The sequence below is a fragment of the Harpia harpyja genome, chromosome 3 (genome assembly GCF_026419915.1).
Source record: "Harpia harpyja isolate bHarHar1 chromosome 3, bHarHar1 primary haplotype, whole genome shotgun sequence".
NCBI lineage: Eukaryota > Metazoa > Chordata > Aves > Accipitriformes > Accipitridae > Harpia > Harpia harpyja.
The window spans coordinates 27,768,384-27,789,876 of NC_068942.1; the positions used below are offsets into that span (position 1 = coordinate 27,768,384).

The following is a 21,493-nucleotide window of genomic DNA, read 5'->3' on the forward strand; positions in this document are numbered from 1 at the left end:
GGGGATTCACATGATATACCTACACTGTGCAGTGTGAGCACAAACTCATGTGCCATCCTATGTGACAGCTGACTTTGTCTGGACCTGCACCATCTTTCTCAATGGTAGAAAAGTGGCTTTCAGGAAATACCAGAGAAAACCCGTATCCACACCAGTCCTGATTGCCTATTTACCCACTGTGTAGAAGTGCCAAGACTCCACTGGTTTGCTAGGTTGCCCCGTATATCCTGCCTGCGCTTGTGACACCTACTGTGGGGCTAAAAGGATGACCTAGGTCTTTCCCACAAGAGCAGGTGGCATCTTCCTATAGCAACCAGAAAATCAGATGGGTTTTGTGGTCAGCCTGAGCACAAAGCTGGCACAGGTTGTTTAAGTGCCTTGTAGCCCCAGAGACACCTTGGAGCCTAAGAGGCAGCAACCCCCTGTCCCCATAAGCAAGCCTACGGCAAGAAAAGGGCTGATCCCCCTTTGGAGCATCCTCTGCTTTTGGACTATTGTAGGATGTGTGCTTCCCCTGTCTTCTCTCTTGGTTTCAGTGAGATCCAACATAAAAATATGATGACCCTGAATTACCTAAAGGTAATTCTTGTTCTACAGCCAGCCCTAGTTCTGACAGCTGCTGCCCTATGGGTGATTTGATTTCACCAGCACAGCTAAATCCATATTTACGCAGGAAGAAAAATATAATGGATCACCATTTCAGTTATCAACATGTTATTCTACTGAGTAAGTAATGATGAACCCAGCATTGAAATAATCCTGACATTTAGTGTTGAGAGATTATATAAATATTAATAACTGCAGTTATAATTTAGTGAAGAGAACCTAATTCTAGCTCCTTTTTACTACTTGTAACCACATGCCAGACTATAGCATTCGAATGTGCATATAGCACGGTATGTACTTATTAATTTTCTTATGCCTGCAGCATTTACAGTATTTTCTTGGCCTCTTTGCTATGAGATAGAAAATTCTAGCCAAATAATATTTTCTTCTTCTGAATGTCAGAAAGACTCCTAAATTATTACTGCTCTGGAACATGTGATAGTTTACAGACATTTCTACCTTTCGCTTCTATCCAGTTCAATATACCTTGTTTAAGAGGACACCCACAAATTAAAAAAACTGCTGGAGCTGCAATTTCTCAACCTGGGTTGCAACAGGGAAAGACGTGGTCAGGAATGGATAATGCCAGTCAATTAATTATTTTCTTTAGCTTTTTTACCACATTGTAATAGCTGGTTGAATAAATTTAGGATTAATTCAACAGCCAGCATTGGGAAACTCTAGAGGCTCTCTCTCACCTGACTGATGTGTTCCACAAAGCCCATCTCAGTGTGTTTTCTTCTTTCCACGCCAGTTTAATGTATTTGTACAAAATGTAGCAGAAGATAACTCTCCCAGGCAATTCCCAGAGTAAATGCCAAGATTATACAATGACTGAAATGCCCAGCAAGATTTCAAAAAGAAATATGGACTAGACTAAGCAAGAGATTTAAATGCATGCATACCCAACATTTTAATTTTAGAGCTCTCTTCCTCAAACAGAATCTAGGTCGTAGAATTAGTCACCTACACTTCCTACACAGAGCACAGAGAGGTAGGCATACCTTAAGGCCTACTCCCCCAAAATGGGGAACCAACAGGAAATGGTAGGTGCAGGAATATGCTTAAAATCCTCACCTAGAGCCCAAGTACCTGACTCAAGGCTTCGGGAAGCTTCCTCCCTGCCTCTGAGATCCAGAACATAGAGTCCACCCTGGAGATCAGGCCTTTGCACCTCAAATTGGAAAGAATAATCAGGGCACAACCTTTTCAAATTAAATAATCAGGATGGTTACAGGTAATGGTACCGCCACACCTATTTTGCATGTAATAACAAACCGGCTTGCACACACATCCAGCATATGTGAGATCAAGCTTCAATTTCTCCTTCCATCTGTTGGGACCGACTGAAGTCTTGCCATTCCAGGTGTGCTCCTGGCTATACCACGTGCAGAGAGTGATGCAAGATTCATCAGTTCAGAAGGAGAGCATACAATAAAGGAGCATAACTTAAACATGAGAATTTGGAACTAAACCCCAAAGGAATGGATCCAGTTTCTGATAAGGCTGGGCAACAGCTGTCAGTCCACAGCTCTTCATCCATCCATCCATCCATCCATCCATCCATCCATCCATCCCAGCTCGGTCCATGATCACTCTCCTGGCTGTTGCAGTTGCATTTGTTTTTCTGTGTTTTTACAGTTGCAGTAAGAGGATCATTGTGTTGCAAAATGAATGAAAACTCTGCAGAATGCACAGCTTTAAGCAAATACACAAATGAGATGTCCGCTTATCAAAAACATGGGATCACAATGGGGAAGTTACCAAAATGTCTTTATGTAATTAAAAGGTGGACAATCATTGACATGTGTATTCTTAATTCTACCAAAGATGCAGAGAATGCAGAAAAGACTGAAAGGTCATTTACATCAGATGGATAACAGGCAACATAACACAAGAATGTAAAACTTATAAATATGTGATGGAACAAAGTGTTCTGATATTTCTGCAGAAAAGTTCTTTTTAAACAAGGTGTATGTCTTGTAGGTAATGTTAGAGTGCTTGAAAGCAAAAATTTAAAAATCCCATTTCTTGAATATCTCAGCAATATAACTAAAGATAGGAATACCACTGGTGACTTTGGGTGTCTTAACAACCTCCATACTACATAAAGGGAGAAAAGGCCAATAATTCGTTCATCTATGCATGCATCCATCTGGTATTATCAATATTAAACACTACTAATATGTGGTTAGGACTAATTTAATTTATAATGAATGAACAGCGTAGCGTGAGAATCTGAGCATTGGTGATTGTAAAACTCCACCTGTTGGATGGAAAAGTCAGTTCACTGATCGCATTGCCACAGACAGTTTGTTTGTGCCCTCTTCACACTGGAAAAAGATTTCTCAATTTAGATCATTTTCTTCAAATGAAGCTCTGCTTTTCCTGGACTGGCTTATGCCAGTTCAGCAAGTGAAATAAATACACTATGCTGATGAAAGCCCATTTATCTGGTATAAATGTATATATATACTAGGACTTTTCCAGTATAAAAATGTCACAAGAAATCCCACACTCTGTCATTATTATGCCAGGAAAGGCTTCTCCAGTATAGACCTGAACTCATCCTAAAAAAAAGTTTCCCATAGGCGGCATTAAACAGGATTACGGAGGAGGCTTAAAGACACAGATTGCTTGAAAATAGGAAAGTTCCTGAAAAAACATATGGAAATTTCACAGAACCAGAGAACACTCTGTGTCGAATTTGAGCTGCATTACCTTGAAAATTGTGTTCAGTGCCCTGGAGTATTCTTCCCAATTACATCAAAGCATCTGCAATACTCTGAGAAATGTCCTAGAGGTACAGGAGACAGCCTGAGTGACAGCATGTGTAGAAAAGGTTCTCACTTGTATTTATATGCTGATTGTGTCAAGCAGTTTTGCTGGCATTTCTGTGCTCCAGGACTGCTAACTAGTTCAGCCTGAATGCTGTAAATAAGCATATTTACAAAGTAACCGTGTGAGACAGTAACTGAATGGTGGTACAAGTTGCCCATCCTTGGAGATAATCAAAACTTGACAGGTCTTCAGTAACCTGAGGTTAGCCTTGCTCTGGGCAGGGGGGTGGACCAGAGGATCTCCAGAAATCCCTGCAAAGCTGAACTAGTATGTAAGTCTCTGTCACAGTTTCGATAAATTCAGTACGCCCTGACACAAACAGGATGTTAGTGCTCTTCTGTCCAGTACCTTAATTTTTTTAAGATTTGGCTCAAGAGAGCTTACACCTAAAATTGTCCTTCACATTTTTAAAACAAATCTAAATATTCTTAAGAATTCAAACCTAACTATCTGTCTCAAATACTGAGTATAGTACCGAATAGAGTGCTGCTCATATGTACCTATGTTTTTCAGATGGGTTTACAAGGGCTTGAAAGATACTGATTTAGCGCTCCTGTAAAGTCTTCCGATTATCCTCAAAATTGCTAGTGCCAGGGAAGCAGCTGCTTGCTCACCGTTCCCCACCACCTGGTTTCATCCTTAGCCTGGAAAGACCTTGGTTAGAGGAGACAAGGTAGTTTTCCACGCCCAATTAGTCCTTGGTTTTCTCACAAGGCTTCCAGAAGGGAGGGTGATTTTGCAGTGGGATGTTTGTCTGCCAAGAGTTGGCCTGTGATCATTAACTCATTTCACACGGACTAGCAGACCTGAGATAGTAACAACTTTTGTTTGGCTCTGAGCAAGGCTTGACTCAGAGCGCTGACCTAGAAGTGACAGAAGTCCTCTCCCACTGCTAATCCTCCGCGCCACTGCCTTCCCCTTGAACATGTGTCTTTCCCTCTCAACTATTTAAAGTATGCTGTAAATCTTTGCAGCAACTGGCTGCTTTCCAGAGTGGCTGCAGCATGCAATGCAGTCTGCATAACCCAGACAAGATCACAAATTTTGGGAAGAAACATGTTTTACATTTCAGAGCATTGTAGTTGGGTTATTTTTATTCCCATTCTTGTGCATAGCTCCCACGGATGGAGATGAGAATCCCATACAGAGGAGACAACCCTACTTGGTTTTCATGGCGATCACTTGACTCTTAATTTATCAGCTACAATGTCAACCAAATTTCCGAGATCACCTTCCTAATACTTTTGCAGGAGATTTTTTTTTTTTTTAATTGACGTTGACTTTACAAAAAAGATCTTCCCTCAAAAAAATGATAGTTGGTCGCATGTTATAAATGTTGCAGATTTCTCAGTCCATAATTTGTAAGGACATAAGTTCTGTAAAGTACTTAGTTTTAGGAAAGCATATGAACACAGGTACCATCTCAGCTGTAAGCAAAGGTCAAAAATCTTGAGGTATATTACAATAAGTTTGATTGTTAAAAATACATCCTTCAACCCTACATACCAAAATTTAACCAAAAGAGATCCAGAATGTATAGCTTCTTTGGATAGCAAGACTTTTTAGGTTTGTTGTACAAGGAGCCCACTGGTGGCAAAAAACCCCCAAGGAATAAAAATATGGTAGTAACAATGGGTCTCTTGGGCAATCCAACTATAGGATGTACAAAAATAAATGAGAAAGCAGCAAAACAAGTTCTGTGACATTTGCAGGAGTGAGTGACTAATTTACACATGACAACAGGAAATATCTAATCATGTCTGATGAGATACACTTCAGAGCATTGCATCAGTAACATGGGAGACAGAGAAGCTTATGCCGCTAGATAATCAACGTGGATTTATTTATAGGCACGCTACATGCCTTAAGTGAGCTGCAGTAAAACATTTACCAATCTTTTATAAAGCCAACCATTAAAAAATAAATCAAGGTGATAAACACTTTCCTGCTCAGCCTTTATTTTTGTGGTTTTGTTTCTTAAGAGAAGTTCTTCATGTAGTTTTCCAGAAGAAATATCCCCCAGATACCACTGTAAGATATTTTTCTTTTCTGAATTCATGCAGTCTTGCCCTAAATTGCTTTTAAATTATCTGAGCACTTGGTTCTTCACATTCTTGCAGCACAAATAGCTACTTATAGCTATACAAACTAGATAGAAAATAATTATCAAATCACTTGTTCCTGGTAGTGAAAGTCCTTCTCACGGGCAAGAGAGTGAGGAATGAGGCCCAGAAGCTCTGAGTGCTAACAAACACAGGTACCGAGGTGTCCGTAAGTTGTAGCAGTGGAAATTCTGCTTGAATAAACAGAAAAAGTTGCCACTGTGGTAGTGGCTATGCCCTGGTGCAATCGCCCTGGGCGGTTCTGGAGTCTCTGTCCTTGGAGATACTCAGGTCCCAGCCTGGTTAAGGCCCTAAGCAACCTGCTCTGACTCTGAAGTGTGAGTCTGCCTTGAGAGGAGGTTGGACTGGGTGCACAGGTCCTCCATGGTCAAAATTTTTCTATGCTTCTGTGCTTTTTGGATTCTTTTCTAACATCCAGTCTGTGAGGTGATCTTTGAGGGTCCTCTCCATATACAAGAACAAAACTTCCATCCCAGTACCTTGCATCTTGAAAAAATTAGGTAACATCAGAAAGAAACTCCCTTCTCAGACCATGGCTGGCTTTGTTTTTAGGAGTGCTGCTAGGTCTAAGTGCCCTGACATGTGTTCTGGTATTAGAAGAGCAGTCTTTCCTTTTTGAATTTTCAGTATTGCAAGTCTTTTAAGTATTAAAAGATAAGAACAGCTGTATCAGGTCAGATCAAAGGTCCATCTGGTACAGCATACTTTCTCTGGCCATGGTGTTAACAGTGGATGCCTAGAAAAGTGTGTAGGAATAGAACAAGTACATAGGAACACTTCTCCCATGTATTTTCCCAGCCTGCAGTGATTTGTGGCCCGGGAACTTTGTGAGTTGGAGGTGATCCCTGGTGGATTTTCCTCCATTAATCTGCCATGTCTCTTTTTGATCACATACAACTTTTAGCATTCACAATGGTGAATGCTAAAAGTGGTGGCTGAATGCTAAAAGTGGTGGAAAAGAACCCCACCGCTTCTACAAGTTGTATGGGGAAGTGCCATCTGCTGCTTGTTTTGAATCTTCTGGCTTCCAGCTTCAGCTGATAACCTTAGTCCTTGTTCTGCAGGAGAGCAACAATTGTTCTTTATTCACTTTTTCCATTCTGCTTAGACTTCATTAGATCTCATTTTTTTCAGGGTTGAAGAATCCTCATCTATTTAATTGTTTTTCTTACTGAAACCAGTGCAAACCTTAGATCATCCCTGCTGACCATGGTTTATACAGCAGCAGTTTGATGGTTTCTACTTTGTTCACTATTGTTTTCCTAATTGCTCCTAACATGCAGTTTGCTTTTTGCCCACTACTGAGTACCAAGGCGTGTTTTCATAGCTCTTCCTATTATAGCTGACAGATACCTTTCTAGAATGGTAGAAGCTACCATAAATTTAGGACTGCTTTTTCATTGCCAATTATTTCCTCTTTATTTATGTGGAATTTCACCTGCTATTTTCTCAAAACGCTTATTAGGTGTTTTGAGACCTTCCCACAATTTACACTCTCAGCTTTCATTTTTGTTGTTCAGGTAACTTCCTTATATCTGCAGATGTTACCTCCCCATTATTCACACTCCTTCCAGATCACATTTATGAATAGTTTGAATGGCGCAGGCCTTTGTACAAATCTCTGTGGGTCTTCACTAATAAGCCGCCTTCTGCTTTGAAAATGATCATTAAATCTACCCTTTGTTTTCTACTCTGTGGTTGTCATTTTGGCGGCACACTGCTCAGAAGCTGCCAGTTGTGGCGTAATGGTGGATTCACTGAGAGAAAACGGAAGGAATAATGTTAACAAATTTTTGTTATCTTAGTTTTGTCTGAATGAACTTCTGGCCAGAACATTTTTTGGCAACCCAGTAGCTCTGCTGAGGTCAATAACCAGGTGTAAGTGGAAGTGCAAAATCAGGGCAATGGAAATGTAAGCCTTGTTATTTATAACAATTAAATACTTACAAACAGCTAGAATTATACTTCACAGTATTTAATCATTGTGTTACGTATCACGTATTCATGTCCTTTAAAAGAATGTTATCAAGAGTTATTAAACTGTGACTGAAAATACTTCCAAATTTTGGGGATTGTTTTGTTTTTAGTTAGATGCAATTGTGAATTTTGGACCCAGCTTTTAGTAATACTATTTGTTATTATAACTGAGAAATTCTTCACTACATTTTATGCTCAACAAATAACTAACACAAACAGGTAAAGCCTGTTTCTGATCTTATTTCAGTTGTTGAGAATCAGTAAAATCAGTGCGATCAGTAGATGGACACAGATGTAAGTTAAGTGAGATTAGAGTCCTAATTTCTGCTGAAACACAGCTGTGTAATATTAGCATAGTTCTGCTTGAAGTCTGCTTAACTTTTCTTTTGATTTTCTCTGCCTTCCACTAGAAAAGAAATTCTCCTGTATTTAAGATAATTGGAATCACTGACTGTAACATTTGGGGATAATTGCTGTCTGGCACCCCTGGTGACAAAGTACAAATCTTCTGACCTAGAAAGAAATGAAAATAGGAAAGATACCACAATCTAGACTTTCATCCAAAGGTAATGGGAACTGCAAGCCTCATCCACAGAAAGAACTACTGTGGCAAGGGGATGTGGAGCTATGGTGCAAGTTTGTCTGGCCTCTTGTATAGACCATCTCTGTTTGTGCTCCAAGAACACTCCAGAGGGATTTGTTGAATTTTGGAGACTACCTTCGGACAGCCTGGGTGTTCACAAACTGGCTGCAATGCCACTACAGTGAGGTTCACCTGGAAAGAGGATTGTGCTGAGGAGATGAGGATCTGGCCCCATGTATTCCCACGTTTCTTTGAGCGACCTCTCCTGGAAAGAAGTTGTTTGGTCTTTATGGAAAATGGCATCCGACAGCTTGGAAAGAAAAGCTGTTTTTCTTCCCATGCCAAAATTCGTAAGATTTTGGACAGAAAAGTACATTTTTATGATGAAGGTAAGAATTTATTGGATAATAAATTATTTGTTAAATTTCAATGATGTGTTGGAGCCTGACAAGGATTATAGTTTTGCTGTCAATTCAATTACCCTACACTTGTGGATGCTGGTTTAATTATTTGTTGCTGGTTTAATTAAAAGGCGCTTAAGTCAGTGCAAGTTTTGCCCCTGATGTCAATGAGATCAGTCACAGGTCCAAGTTGTCTTAACTCTTAGAGTGATTAATAAAGAGCAGGTCTTTCAGAAACACCATCACTCACAGCCACACACAGTTAATTTTGAGCTATCACAGCTAAACACAACGTAGCAACAAACTCACACAAGTTAAGTGAGTGGTATGCGCTTATCCTAGGGTCTGCTAAACTGCAAAGAGAGCAGTGACCCTTGTACTATAGGTAAGGATAAAGAAGGTTGAAATGTATAAGTTGTATATATTGTAAACTGAACTGAGAATGTGGCCGTAAGAAGCTGAAGTTAAAGTGAAAAGACTGAGGGCACAATTTAGAGAAGACCACATGAGACAGAAGTAACTTTCCAGGAGATATAAGATAAATAAGAAGTGACTTCCCTCCAGCCTTCCCTGCTGCTCCTCTCCCCTCCAGCCGTGCGTGGAAGAGCGGTGCAGGGCTGGGGACACAACCATTGCTCCTTGTGAGACCACTCACGTGGGCAGAGGCCCCACTTCAACAGAGCAAATTGGACTTTTGTTCCTCCAGTCCCAAAGCCTGTTCTTGAGCCCTCAGTGCCTGCATATATGCTGCAAATACTTTTCAGAGGAAGAACAAACTTGCCTAGTCCCTCCTAAAAATCCTGCTCGAAAGTACAAGCCAGTGACGTTGAGCTCCTTCAAGCCCAGTCAAACAATAAACATCAGGAGATGGCTTAATTTAGCCATGCTAAGTTGCCGTCAGCCCAAGCCTTAACTGAGGAACCTTCTTTGCCACATTTAACGGCTCCTTCTGAGCCAAACATTGGTTTCTGCGGTTTGTACTGGACTGCGCCTTCCGAAAGTCTAACTACAGCCATCTCAGTGCAACCTTCTTCATCACAGAGAGCAAGCTTTATATCCGCAAGAGAAGCTGGGTCCACCTGATTTATTTGCTATTTCCTCCCAATCCAGCCGCAGTCTCACCAGACAGCTGTACAAGTACATGTTCTCCAACCCAAGCTACACAGAAGAACAGGAATATGGAATCAGATATGTGAGGAGAGGAATGTGAAGTCAGATGTGTAAGCACACTTTAAAATGCTAGCAAGGTGATGACATTCCTACATAGCTTGTTTTCAGGAGACAGTATCTGAACAAAGTCACCATACCTTAGCTAAAGAACAGAGATCTTTTGGAGAATCTTGTTCTATGTTGTTTAATTAATCTACTTTCAACAGTTGAGCAGTTAGTGCTTAGGTGAGGAATCCCTGAGCAAGTGGCTAAACAGCAATCACTGCACTGGGATTTTCTGAAAAAATATTAGCCCAATTCATAAAAAAAGAAAAATACAAAGTGACCTAGAGACACATCAAAGTAGTCAGATCATCTAAACCTGAGCGCTAGCTGGATGGGGACTGTCTCTGTGACCCTCAGCAAGATATATAAGATACCTACTCCATATATCTCAGTTTACATTTGCATAAAATGGGAATAATATTGACTAGATCATGGGCTAATAAACCAGCTACCACCAGTTTGTCTGCTAATATTTGTCCGTCTCTTTGAAGATGATATGGTAATTATTAGTAGAACATCTAATCAGGAATTTCATTATAGATTGTGAGTTTTGTTTCAAGCTGAAGACATCAAAATGCACACAGGACAACCAGAGCCTATTAGTGTCTGCTAAAGAATTTTTCCTTTGCCCACAAATAGAATAGTAAATGGGTTTTCCAAGCTTTAGTTACACAGTGTCTCCCATGCTTTATTTCAGTAAGCATGGCTTTTGAAGATCTTGGATTGGGAAAATACTCCAGGCTTAAAAGAAGTTACACCCATGAGAATTGCTGCAATGAAATGCAAATGAAAATAGATTACAGTTTGTTCAGAAACAGAGTATGTGTTCTCTGAATTTCTCGGAACAAGGCTCCCCCTCTTTGGAGAGGATAATGTGTGTGTCAATAACCCCAGACACAAGCAAAGGCAGACATCTTCATGTCATGTACCAAAAAATATTTGCTAATTTACTCAAAGATAGTACCATTTAGCTCCATATCTAACTACTGGGATGGCTTTTTCTTCCTTAGTGCTGCCCCAAATAAACAGGCAATACTAAGCAGTCTCAAAGGCAAACTTAATGCCACAACTTATATATGACAAAAGAGATGGTTTGGCACCTGAATCTTTTCCATTCCTTCACAAACCTTCTGGTACTCCTTCTAAGGCCTGGGTGCACTCACTTGTTCCTTCCCATGCCACATTCCCATGCCCTTCCCCTTCTTTATAGCTTCAGGTGACTTCCACGTCCCGCTCTGCCTCCTGCTCCTTATAGAATCCTCTTGCGCCCTACAAATATCACTGCATGACACAACAGTAATACCTGCACGGGGGCTGAGTGAGTCAGCTGTGTGGTGAGTTGGGCAAACTTATTGTGAAATCAAATTAATATTTCTCTGATTTTTAATTTTCTTTATTGACAGTGGTTTCATGTGCCAGTTCTGGCACAGATACCATATGTTCACTACTGTGATGCTGGACTGCAAGGCTCCCTGAGCGTACCTTTCTCTTGATGGGGGAAAAAGTGGTATCACACAAGATGTGCTTGCTTAGGCATTAAAATGTGACATTATTCACGGCAAACTGTTCATGTCTATGATCCAGCCCCTCCCTTTCTAACAATAGACATAAAAGTGTGAACAACGTTAACACTGGAATTACCAATACTGGGAATGTGAGTTACAGCAAATTGGGATGAATGGGGTAGTTCATTACTCAGTTATTGCTTTAGACTCTCAGCAGACAGCATAGATCATTGCATTTGCTATATCCCACACTTAAAAAAAAAAAATCTGGAAATTTAAACTACCGTAGAATATTAAGAATCCAGAGAAGATGAAACCTTACAAATGTGATGTATTAGCACAACCTAGCATACTTTTCCATACATACATGAATTTTGACTGTGGTAACTATCGGGACATTCTGGCTGTTCACCTCTTTTCCTTGCTATGCACACAGATTTTAGTCTCTCTCTCTCTTTTTACATCCACACAAATATGAATAAATTTCTTTGTGTGTCCAAACATGTCTAATAGTCTATGGAAAGTGAGTGCTTTATCAATGGCAACAGAAGAATAGGAGTCTGCTTAGTAATGCCTATGTGTATTCCTTGAAAAGGTTTGAGTTTAAGCAATGAAAACCCTTTTACATAATTGGTTTTATTCAGAAGAACCAACTGGGACATGACCAGCTAGGCTTCTCCTGAGGCCACCTGATGAGTAAATCAGTGAGAAATGGAAATGCCTTCTTTATAGGACCGGGGTTCCCTTGTGCCCAAAGCTTTGAGTCTTCACACCGCGTCAGGGCCACCAGGTTCCTCAACCCCCCTGGTACACATTATTCTTTCATCTGCCTGGCTGAACAGCAGACCCTGCCACTCAGTGACTGGCATCGCTGAACTCACATCTTCTTAATCTCCCTGCCCTGATGCTGGCGCAAGCAGCAGCCTTTTCTTTGCTCTCTTGGCTTCTTTATATTCAACTGGGTCCAGAGATCCGCCCTCAGAGCCTGCCAGGACACACATGTCTGTCCAGCCTCCACCTCCTTCCCTTTGCAAGATTAAAACGGACCCAGCAGCCTGCACCTCCCTCCCTGCTGGGTCCTGCGTGGGGCAGGAGGAGCCGTCTGCACCCATTGCCACTCTGTGCTACAGGACTCATGAGAGGGAGGCAGGGAGTGTGACTATATACACCACATATTCACATGAGAGAAGTGAAGAAAGCCAGCAGTGAAGATGAAAAGCAACTGGTAAGAGAACAAGCGGGATTTAGGGAAATCTGTAAATAAGAGATTAGAACAGTTAAAGCTGTCCTTGCCAGCTGCCGTCTTTGTTGTTTGGTTTTATGACAGCATTATACGAAGGAAATGGTAATAGAAAGAGCTTTATTGACGGTCTATTATAAGGCAAAGACAAAAAGTTCTCATGTAAAGAAATTGTCTTGTCAAATCTGTTAGTAAATCCTTAACTCGGGCTTTTATACATTTAATATGCACGGCTCAGAGGAGAAAGTCAATAACAGAATCTGTCAGAAACTATAGATTCATACTGGAGTTTTCTTTCTGTTTACAGGAAAATTACAGCTTTCTTTTACCTGTGTAGTTTTCTGTGGTCTTTCATCTCAGCCACCATCCAGCAACAATCAAGTAAGGAGACAGACTTTATCTGCATTTCATCTTTCTGTAATTTTGACTGTCAAAAGAATTATTCTGAGCTTATTCAAAATTAAAGTCCTCTCTAGCTAGCCACGACAGAAAGGGAGAACTTTCTATGTGTATGTATGGACGTATGTATGGATGCATATCAGAAAAAGGGGAAAAAGCAAGAGCTGTGTGTGTTATTTTAGACTCGCTATTAGATGTATTTTCAAGGTAAGGATTAAAATCTGCATATAGGTGGTAGATACAGGACACAAACCTCCCCCGGTCTTTCAGTGCTTCCAGTTAGAGATTCTTCTGCTACGTGTGGCAACAAACTGGTTCTACTTTATTTGCTGGGCATAAAATATAAATGGCTGGATGTCAGCCATATGGCTCATCAAATAATACAGAATGAGGCTGTTTCTAAGGTGTAATATGTCAACCTGAATGTTCCCTTTAAGTCTATGTTGTCAGAAGGAAACCCACATTTATGGTTGAGCCTTTGCAGCACACAAGAGGCTCTCTGTAGGTTAGAAATGCATCTCCTTCCAACTTGCACGCTTCATTCTTCCCCATCCAGACTCTACTAACATTTTCCAGATTGACCTGATACTGGACTTGTACATGACTCTTAAACTCTTCAAATAAATGTTTATTTTTTCCTTCTTCCTTCCTTAAATTAGGGGAATCTGGTAGGTTTTCATGCTCATTACAAGGCTTTTTGACAGATCATATTCTGAAAAATTACTTTTTTACATTTGATTTCCTCAAACAAATTTCTTCTACATTCTTGTTTGGGTCAACAAAAAAGGTCTGTAAGTTCTTCTTGCCCCCACCCTGTATTTCATGAATGATCATTCTCTGATCAAATGTGGCACAGAGGAAGGTGGGAACACCTGGAATACCAGAGAGGATGGAAAAGATGCCAACAGTTTCTCAACAGTCTCTTTAGTTGGCATGAGGTTTGTTTAAGTTTCCTTGGGACTAGGGAGACTGTTGATTTAGGTAACTGGCTTTTTTTTTTTTGAAGTTTGCTTAAACCACCAAAGTTCCAAACCAAAAACTCCTTACACAGCAGGCCTTCTTATGCTAACTACTATTTCTCCATAGCTCTGAAAGAGAAGAATTATTATAATACTCTCATTTAAAGGCTTGAAAAAAAATATCAAATAATCAGTCAAGTTATAATTTTACATTTGGAGCTCTCTAGAAGCAGATACTTATTTTCTTAGATCTCTGACTTCACTGAGTACAGTTTAAATTGATTATTATATATATTATTATTATTATTTATAGCTATAGTTAATTCATAATATTTTTACAGTGGCTTCACTTAATTTTTTTAAGGTGATCTGAGGCAATGTGCAGACACATGGTTAATAAATTCACCCTTTTTTGCAGGACTACCAGTCATTCTGGGTGCCAGTCAGAGAACTGATCTCTGCCCAACAATCAGGATTGGCCAAGATGACTTACCAGGCAAGTAGCATCCTGACTTTTTCAGGAAAAAGCTGCTGTTCAGAAACTTTATCAGGTTATATTCAGCTCTGTGACTGCACAGTTCTCTAACTAAACTAAGATTAAAGTTACATTCTGGACATGTATATTTCTTCTTGTAGGCTTTGACCTGATTTCTCAGTTCCAAATAGAAAAAGCTGCTTCCCAAGGAATAATCCAGAGAGTAGTGGGCTCCACTTCTCTCCAAGTGGCTTACAAATTGGGACCCAATGTAGACTTCAGGATCCCAACCAGGTAATGCCTTTTGTTGTTTGACTTTAAGATATACATATTTTGCAATATTATTGTTTAAGAGATAGATCCTCTCCCCAGCTAGATCACCTCATTTGCACAGCTTTTGGAAGGGGAAAGAGGAGTTCAACATTTTTTCATGCCACCACCAGACCAGACTGATACTGTAACAGCAATTTCAGGGACTTCCACTTTCCTCTACCAATGATATTGCTCAGGGTGCCTCAAGATTTGCCAATAGAAAGGGATTCACCTCTAGGAAGTGAAGCTAAAAGTTGTTGATGACTTGAAAAGAGATAGGGAGGCAAAGAAAAGATAACATGAGGAGAGTGAGGAAAGTTTTCTCAAAACATTGACACAAAGGGATCTTTCTGATCATGTAAGGATTGCAGAGACAAGGTAGGATAAAAGATTAATTGTACGGTAAGGGGTTTTTTTTTGCTTTTTGGATAACTGTTACATGCATGTTCCTGGCTGCTTTATGGTCACGTAATCTATAAAAGATGAAAACTATTATTTAACATGTCACAGGCAAGTTGCAATAGGAGCCAGGATTTAGGAATCTAATTGTGTTTGTGCTTTAGAGGCCAGACTTGCTGTTAGTGAAGGAATAGAGATAGTACAGCAGGTTAGACATGTCTTTGCCAAACTTTGGCAAGCCTGGATTCTGGTCCAGCACCTTATGTAATTAAGAATGCCTTTACTTAGCAATTAACTGGAAAGACCTTTAATTGGACTACTGTTTCAGCTAGGAATAATTGGAGTGCAAAGTGCTTCTGTCATACTCTGACTATCACTGACAACATTGCTTGGTGCAGTCCTCCCTGGCTTCTACCTTCATAGCCACTAGGTTAAGCTAGTTTACAGTGTAACTGGTTGGTTACATTGGACTCGTGACTACTTTCCATCCCAGTGGCAAATCAAGGCTGCTAGTGCATAAATGTGAATCCAACCACAGACATTAAATGGGATCTTCATTTCACTAAAAGTTGGAGATTCTTAGATTTTCAACTCTTGGTTCTTAGCTCAGAAACAGTCTAAGCTATCAAAGCGGTAATATTTTCATTTTTAAGAAAGTTTAGACTTACTGCTATAGATGGCTCTAGTGAGGTATACGCTCAACATACACGAGTTATCCCTGATCAAGCCTATACCAGCTGCGTTAATACACTACGGCATCTGAGCTGACTACTGCCACTGGGCTGTTGGCTGGGCATGGTGCTGTAGTATCACGAATTTACAACATTCAAGACACTGGTACTTCCAGTCAACACTGTCCTGTTACACTGCAATGCTACCTCATGGTATACCTGAAATTTGGCCCTGACTAAAAAGTCACCTGTACTTGAGCTGTGTCTTGTCCCAGGGAATGGATTGAGGCTTGAGTCCTGAGAGTGCTCTAGTGCATCAGCGTTCTGCTCCTCTGTCACTGAGCCTGATCTTGCTGCTCTGCTCCAGAGTTATTTTACAGTGTGCCCCTCTCAGTAAGCTGACTTGGAAGGAGTGAAGTTGGCAGTAAGCAGCTGGGGCTAAAAAACAGCACAGGAGAGGCACACCTTAGGCCATTTCCAATAATTATTTTTTTTTTTTAAAACCAGAAGTCTCCACAAAATCCTTATAATGTGGCATGGTAGGTGGGTTTTACTGGTATGAATCTGGGATGATGAAATGCCTGAGAAGCATTACAGGAATTAGCAAGTTATGCAGAGCACCTCAAGCAAGGCTGAGCATCTTTAATGGCATGGGCGTAATTCTGGCTGTCTCAGACCCAGGCATTGCAGCAATCCTGAACTCCTGCTGCCTTTCCCTCCAGCAAGCCCCCGCTATCCTTTATTCACACATGGAGTATTTAACGATAATGTAAATATTTCCCGGGGTACCAGTGGGCAGCAGCTGCATCCCGTGGCTGCAGGGAGGGGAGGGAAAGGAAGGGAAGGGAAGAGGGAAGGGAAGGGAAGAGGGAAGGGAAGGGAAGAGCGAAGGGAAGGGAAGGGAAGAGGGAAAGGAAGGGAAGAGGGAAGAGAAGGGAAGGGAAAGGAAAGGAAGGGAAGGGAAGGGAAGGGAAGGGAGAAGGGAAGGGAAGGGCCGGCCGCGCCGCCGAGCTGTCCGTGCCCGCGGTGCTGAAACGCCGCCCCGCCGCGGGGGCCGCCGTAGCCGCCGCCGGGCAAGGGCACGGAGGGAATCATCCTCCGGTACCTGCCTCCGGCGCTGTGAGCTCCTGCCTCGCCGGGAGATGGGGGAGGCAAAAATAGAGGGAGTTTGGAAAAAGTACACGGCACTGTTTTCCCGAGCTGGGTGGCTGGCATAGGCAGGAAGGCGCAAGTGCTGTAGGAGCACTGGGGAGGGACCCTCAATAAACACGTCAGGCAACAGCGGGCTCCACGCCTGCTCCGCTGCAGAGATCTCCTCTCACACCTTCGTTAATGAGCAGCCATATTAGTACCTGGTAACCCGACAGCCATGGACAGTGTCGTCTTCTCTTGCCTTATGAAATAGGGAGGGGTCTCCCTAAGAAAGCCCATTCCCTGGCGTAAGGCTTTCAAGGCTTTTGGGGAACTGATGGGGAGGTGGGCACACGCGTAGAAATGGCGAGCAAGCCAATTACAGTATCGGCACAGAGGCTGTGCTGTCGCTGTTCCATCAGCATTTATCAGGAACTGTAAAAGAATTTTTTAGACTAGTGTATGATTGTTATACTAACATAGACAGTGGCTATGGCATGGGAATGAGAGCTCAATTAGATGGGCATGGCTCTGTGTATTTATTCAGTCTTTCCTGTAGCAATAGCTTATGCCTTGAAAAGCTTACATAGCTTCCTTAAAATGCTACTAAATTGTAGCTTGGTCTTTTTGCTGCTTAGCATGCTTGCCAAGGCCCAGAAGTACACCCCAGAATGAACAGAAATGATTGCACACAAGTCTTGACTTAAGCTTCTCCCATCATCCAAATGAATTCCCATTGGCCATCGCTTCTTCTAGCATAAAATCCCCTGAAGAATCAATATAGTGTTCTTTGTGTAATAAGGACCCATGAAATTGCCATGACTCATATCCCTTGTCTCTGACATGCTGAACCTGCCATTTTTCATTTTAATCTACGTACCTGTTGTACGTGTAAGTACAAAACTAATACTGGTAATTTGGATAATAATTGTATTGATTTTTAATGGCAAACTTTAAAAAAGTATATAGTAGCACAAAGGAATATGTTCATGATATATTTTCACGTGGGGAAAAGAGCTCGCTATCTTTATGCACTGGATGAAATCTTAACCCTTTGACTTACAGATGCAGCTGTCACATCACAAGGCCCCTGTGTCCACATGGATAAAATAATGCCAGGGAACGCTCCAAGGCATTCACATTTGATCATCTATACTGTTAAAATGTCATACAAGACCTTGGCATGGTTTAGGTCCAGACTAGTTAGCACTGTTTGAACAATTCCTGGGCACAGCTTGGCAGCTAGCATAGGCCATGGACCATTCCCTATACGTGGCTTGCATAGAGTCATCACGTTTTGGAAGTAAGCAGGTTTAAACCTTTTCATGCCAGCTGAACTTAGTATCAGAGAAGAGTCCTGGGCATATTGAATTTAGTAGCATGAAGGTAGCCTATGAATCTGGAAATGATACCTCCTTGCCTGCATCCTCATCTCAGTAGAAAGCAGAGCACCGTAAAAATTGAAGCTGCCTTTTGAACAGCATTTTTATTTGGGGTAGTGGTGCACTGCAGACCTCTTTAACAGGCGACATGACAAACACATTATGATAAGAAACTGTAAAATGAAAATAGGAAGTTCATAAAGCTTTAGCAGTAAGCTTGGACTATCTGGAGAATTTCATAGGCTGATTTCCTGTTTTTTTCCTGTGGGAATAATGCTTCTCTCTGAAGTAATGCTCCTCAAATGCATATGCCCAAAAGTCTGACTTTTCTACATCCAGCCACCAAAGTTCTTCAGGTGCTTTTCCTTTTGCATTACAAGTAAGATATCTTACATAGATATTGATGATGACACTGTAATGGAAAAGACAAAATGCACCTAAGAAGCTAATTAGCTCAGAAGAGAAATAATTAGCTCAGAACTGGATATTTCTGAAGAATAGAGACCCGCTGAGGGTAATGAGTCCTAACAAATTACTTCTGGCTAATGACTTAGGACGGTTGCTTTTAAAAATGCTTAGCTAGGTTTTATTGTTATTGCTTATTTGATGGCTGCCAGATAGTGCCTGCCAGGTCAGCTGAGATTCTAGGAGGCTTCAGGAGGTGCAGACACAAGTGTCTCCAGCTTGAGCAAAAGAACCCCCACTCCTGGGTACATGATACTGCGTTATCATGAGGTTGGCCAGGGGAATTTCTACAGCCACCTCTAGTGGGTTGTAGTAATATTTCTAAAATCTTCATTTAGCAAGGAGTAAGTTATCTCAGTGGGCAATGGAGCTCACTTAAGACATTAACTGTTAATGAAACAGGTTTAATAAAATAAGCAGTTACTTTGTAGTATTCAAATCAGAACATAGTTAACCTTTTAGCATACTCTGCTGCTCTTCATGAATCCTGAAGTGAGTGGGACTACTCAGGGCTTCCACCACCGAGTCAGATGACTATCTTGGCTATATTGATGCCTTGGTAGGACTCAGCCTTGAAATCTCAAAGAAATCTTCCTGGTAAGCACTCAAGCTACAGGATTAATAAGAGTCTTAGGTATTTATGAAAAAGATTAAAAGAAAAAAGTAGTGTTTCAGAAGTTCCCTTAGATGAATTACAAATGTTTCAAACTCCCCCCCCCACCACTGTATTTAAAAACATTAAGCAAGGATTCAAATATCTGATAAAATATTGACCTGACCTTGCACTCATTATACAATTAAAGCAGTTAATAATAGTCTGAGTACACAAGGAAGGCAGGACTCAAGCGCTATCTTACAAACTTAAGATACAAAAATAAATAAATAAAATGCTCTGATGGTTTATATCCCTGGCAATTTTAAGTGGATAGGAAATAGGCCAGGACTGAATTTGTGCTTGAAATATTTTTTCATATTAATTCTTCCTCTGCTTATTTGCTTGATTCTAAATTTAAAATTGCTTGATTCCCTTCCATAAATTAATTGGAAACATGTATGTTAAAAATAATTTACGGAAATAATTTAAGTGCTTATATACTTATCAGCTGTTCAAGAAGATTACAGAATCCAGCACTCTTCACAGTTTGCAATGAGATGGAGGAATAACTTCTCTACAATTGTTTATTTAAATATCATGATAAATTTGCCATGGTTTCCAAATATTTAGCATTTTAAACTGCTGACTTCAGTAGGAAGGATGTAAGGATTACAGGCTTTGGGAAAAACTGTGTACTGAAATACACTGAAACCACTAAAGCCAATGGAATTGCTTTTCATTACCATTGGAGTAACTGAGAATAGAATCTGTCTCTGCTTTACTTGTAGAATTCTAGGTCTAAATCTTGCACAGTTACAGTCCCCTGCAGAGTACCTTTCTGGCGATGGGTCATGCTGTGCTTCGTTACGTTGAGTCCCTTTACTTTAGTCTAAAGGCAGCCGTTCTTCTGACTGGTTATTAAAAGTTTTTTAAAATGTAAATAGCCATGTTTGTGCACTGACTTTTTCTCTTTACTGTTCTTTATACGCTTCTTCTAATTTAGTTTTCCCTTACCAGTGTCAGAAGCTCTTACACAATTCTTCTTCTTTGTATATTGCTTGAAAAAGTTAACACATTTCTTTTCTATTTTAACTTCTGAAAAAGAAGGAGGACCCATATGATGGCTTGTAAAGGACTAACTCTATAGCTAAATATGGTGCAAGGAATCCTTTTGCCAATCTGGTATAAACAATCTTCTAATCAAAAAGTGTAACTATGTTCACTTACTAGTTTTTTTGGTTAGTCGGGTGGCGGGTTTTTTTGCCAGTATAACTATGTCAGCTGAGGTGGAGTGAGAACGTGTGTGATATTTTAACCAGTATTGCCATGACAGCAAAACTTATCAGTGCAGAGAAAGAATGAAAACCTCTCCTCAGAATATCTGGGATTAGTATTGCTTCCTTCAGCTGCGCAGCTTGGTGTATCAGATCCCCTGGAGTCACTGAACTTGATAGAGAAAGCGGAATGTCACATGGAGGCCAGCTAAGAAATTGCCTAACAATACCACCTTCAGTACGGTAGTAGTAACACCAGATCTTGTGCAAGAACAAACAGTGTGATTCAGCAACCGAAGAGATAAATGACTCAGATGATCTAAGGTTTTAGCAGTAGAGGAGATTGAAATACTTGTTTAAGAGATATTATAGAGGAAGAAGGACACAGAGGGCCATAAAAGACATGCTGAACTGGGTCAGGAGCTTAGTAAGAGTGAATGTTTGTCTGGACAGGGAGAGGGAGTATCTTCCTGGAGTAGGAAAGAATATATAAACATGTTGCGTAAGCTAGAAGCCTGACACAAGGAAGGATAGGGCACAGTAGTAAACACCGGAAAGTGCTCAGAACAGGAGGAAAGGTACAATGCCCATGCATTGACATTTGTATTTGAGATGGCAAGGTACAAACTGGAACAAAACAATGAGAGAACACAAGAAATTAGACAAAATCCTATCAAACAAACCCAGCTGTGACAGACTACTGCATCTGCAGTCATCAGAGACATAAGTCATAGCAAATCACACATGGTTTAAAGATATTGGCAAGGAACCCCCTTTTCCACCTTTTCATATCTCCACAACCTTGTGTAATGAGATAATCTTCCAGCTAAACATTCCCCTTCCTCATACACCAGCTTTCAGGTGTATGTAAAGGCTCATAAAAAGGAGAAACACCAGCAGTTCGGGTATTTTATTAATAAGGTGAAGCTGCTGCTGCTGC

The 21,493-nt window shown here is 40.8% G+C and overlaps 1 protein-coding gene and 1 long non-coding RNA gene across 2 annotated transcripts in view; one reads left to right on the top strand and one right to left on the bottom strand.

The window, feature by feature from the left end:
* Positions 1-21,493, bottom strand: part of LOC128139429 (uncharacterized) — a 53,998-nt gene that overhangs the window by 23,776 nt on the left and 8,729 nt on the right. The gene's annotated exons all lie outside the window — the stretch shown is intronic.
* The window catches only part of COL9A1 (collagen type IX alpha 1 chain), a 70,625-nt gene continuing 61,353 nt past the window's right edge, over positions 12,222-21,493 (top strand). Inside the window, exons 1-4 of the mRNA XM_052781795.1 lie at positions 12,222-12,476; positions 12,799-12,872; positions 14,268-14,345; positions 14,486-14,618. Coding sequence (XP_052637755.1) covers positions 12,463-12,476; positions 12,799-12,872; positions 14,268-14,345; positions 14,486-14,618 — 299 coding nt within the window. The 5' untranslated portion in view covers positions 12,222-12,462. The remainder of the gene's footprint in view (positions 12,477-12,798; positions 12,873-14,267; positions 14,346-14,485; positions 14,619-21,493) is intronic.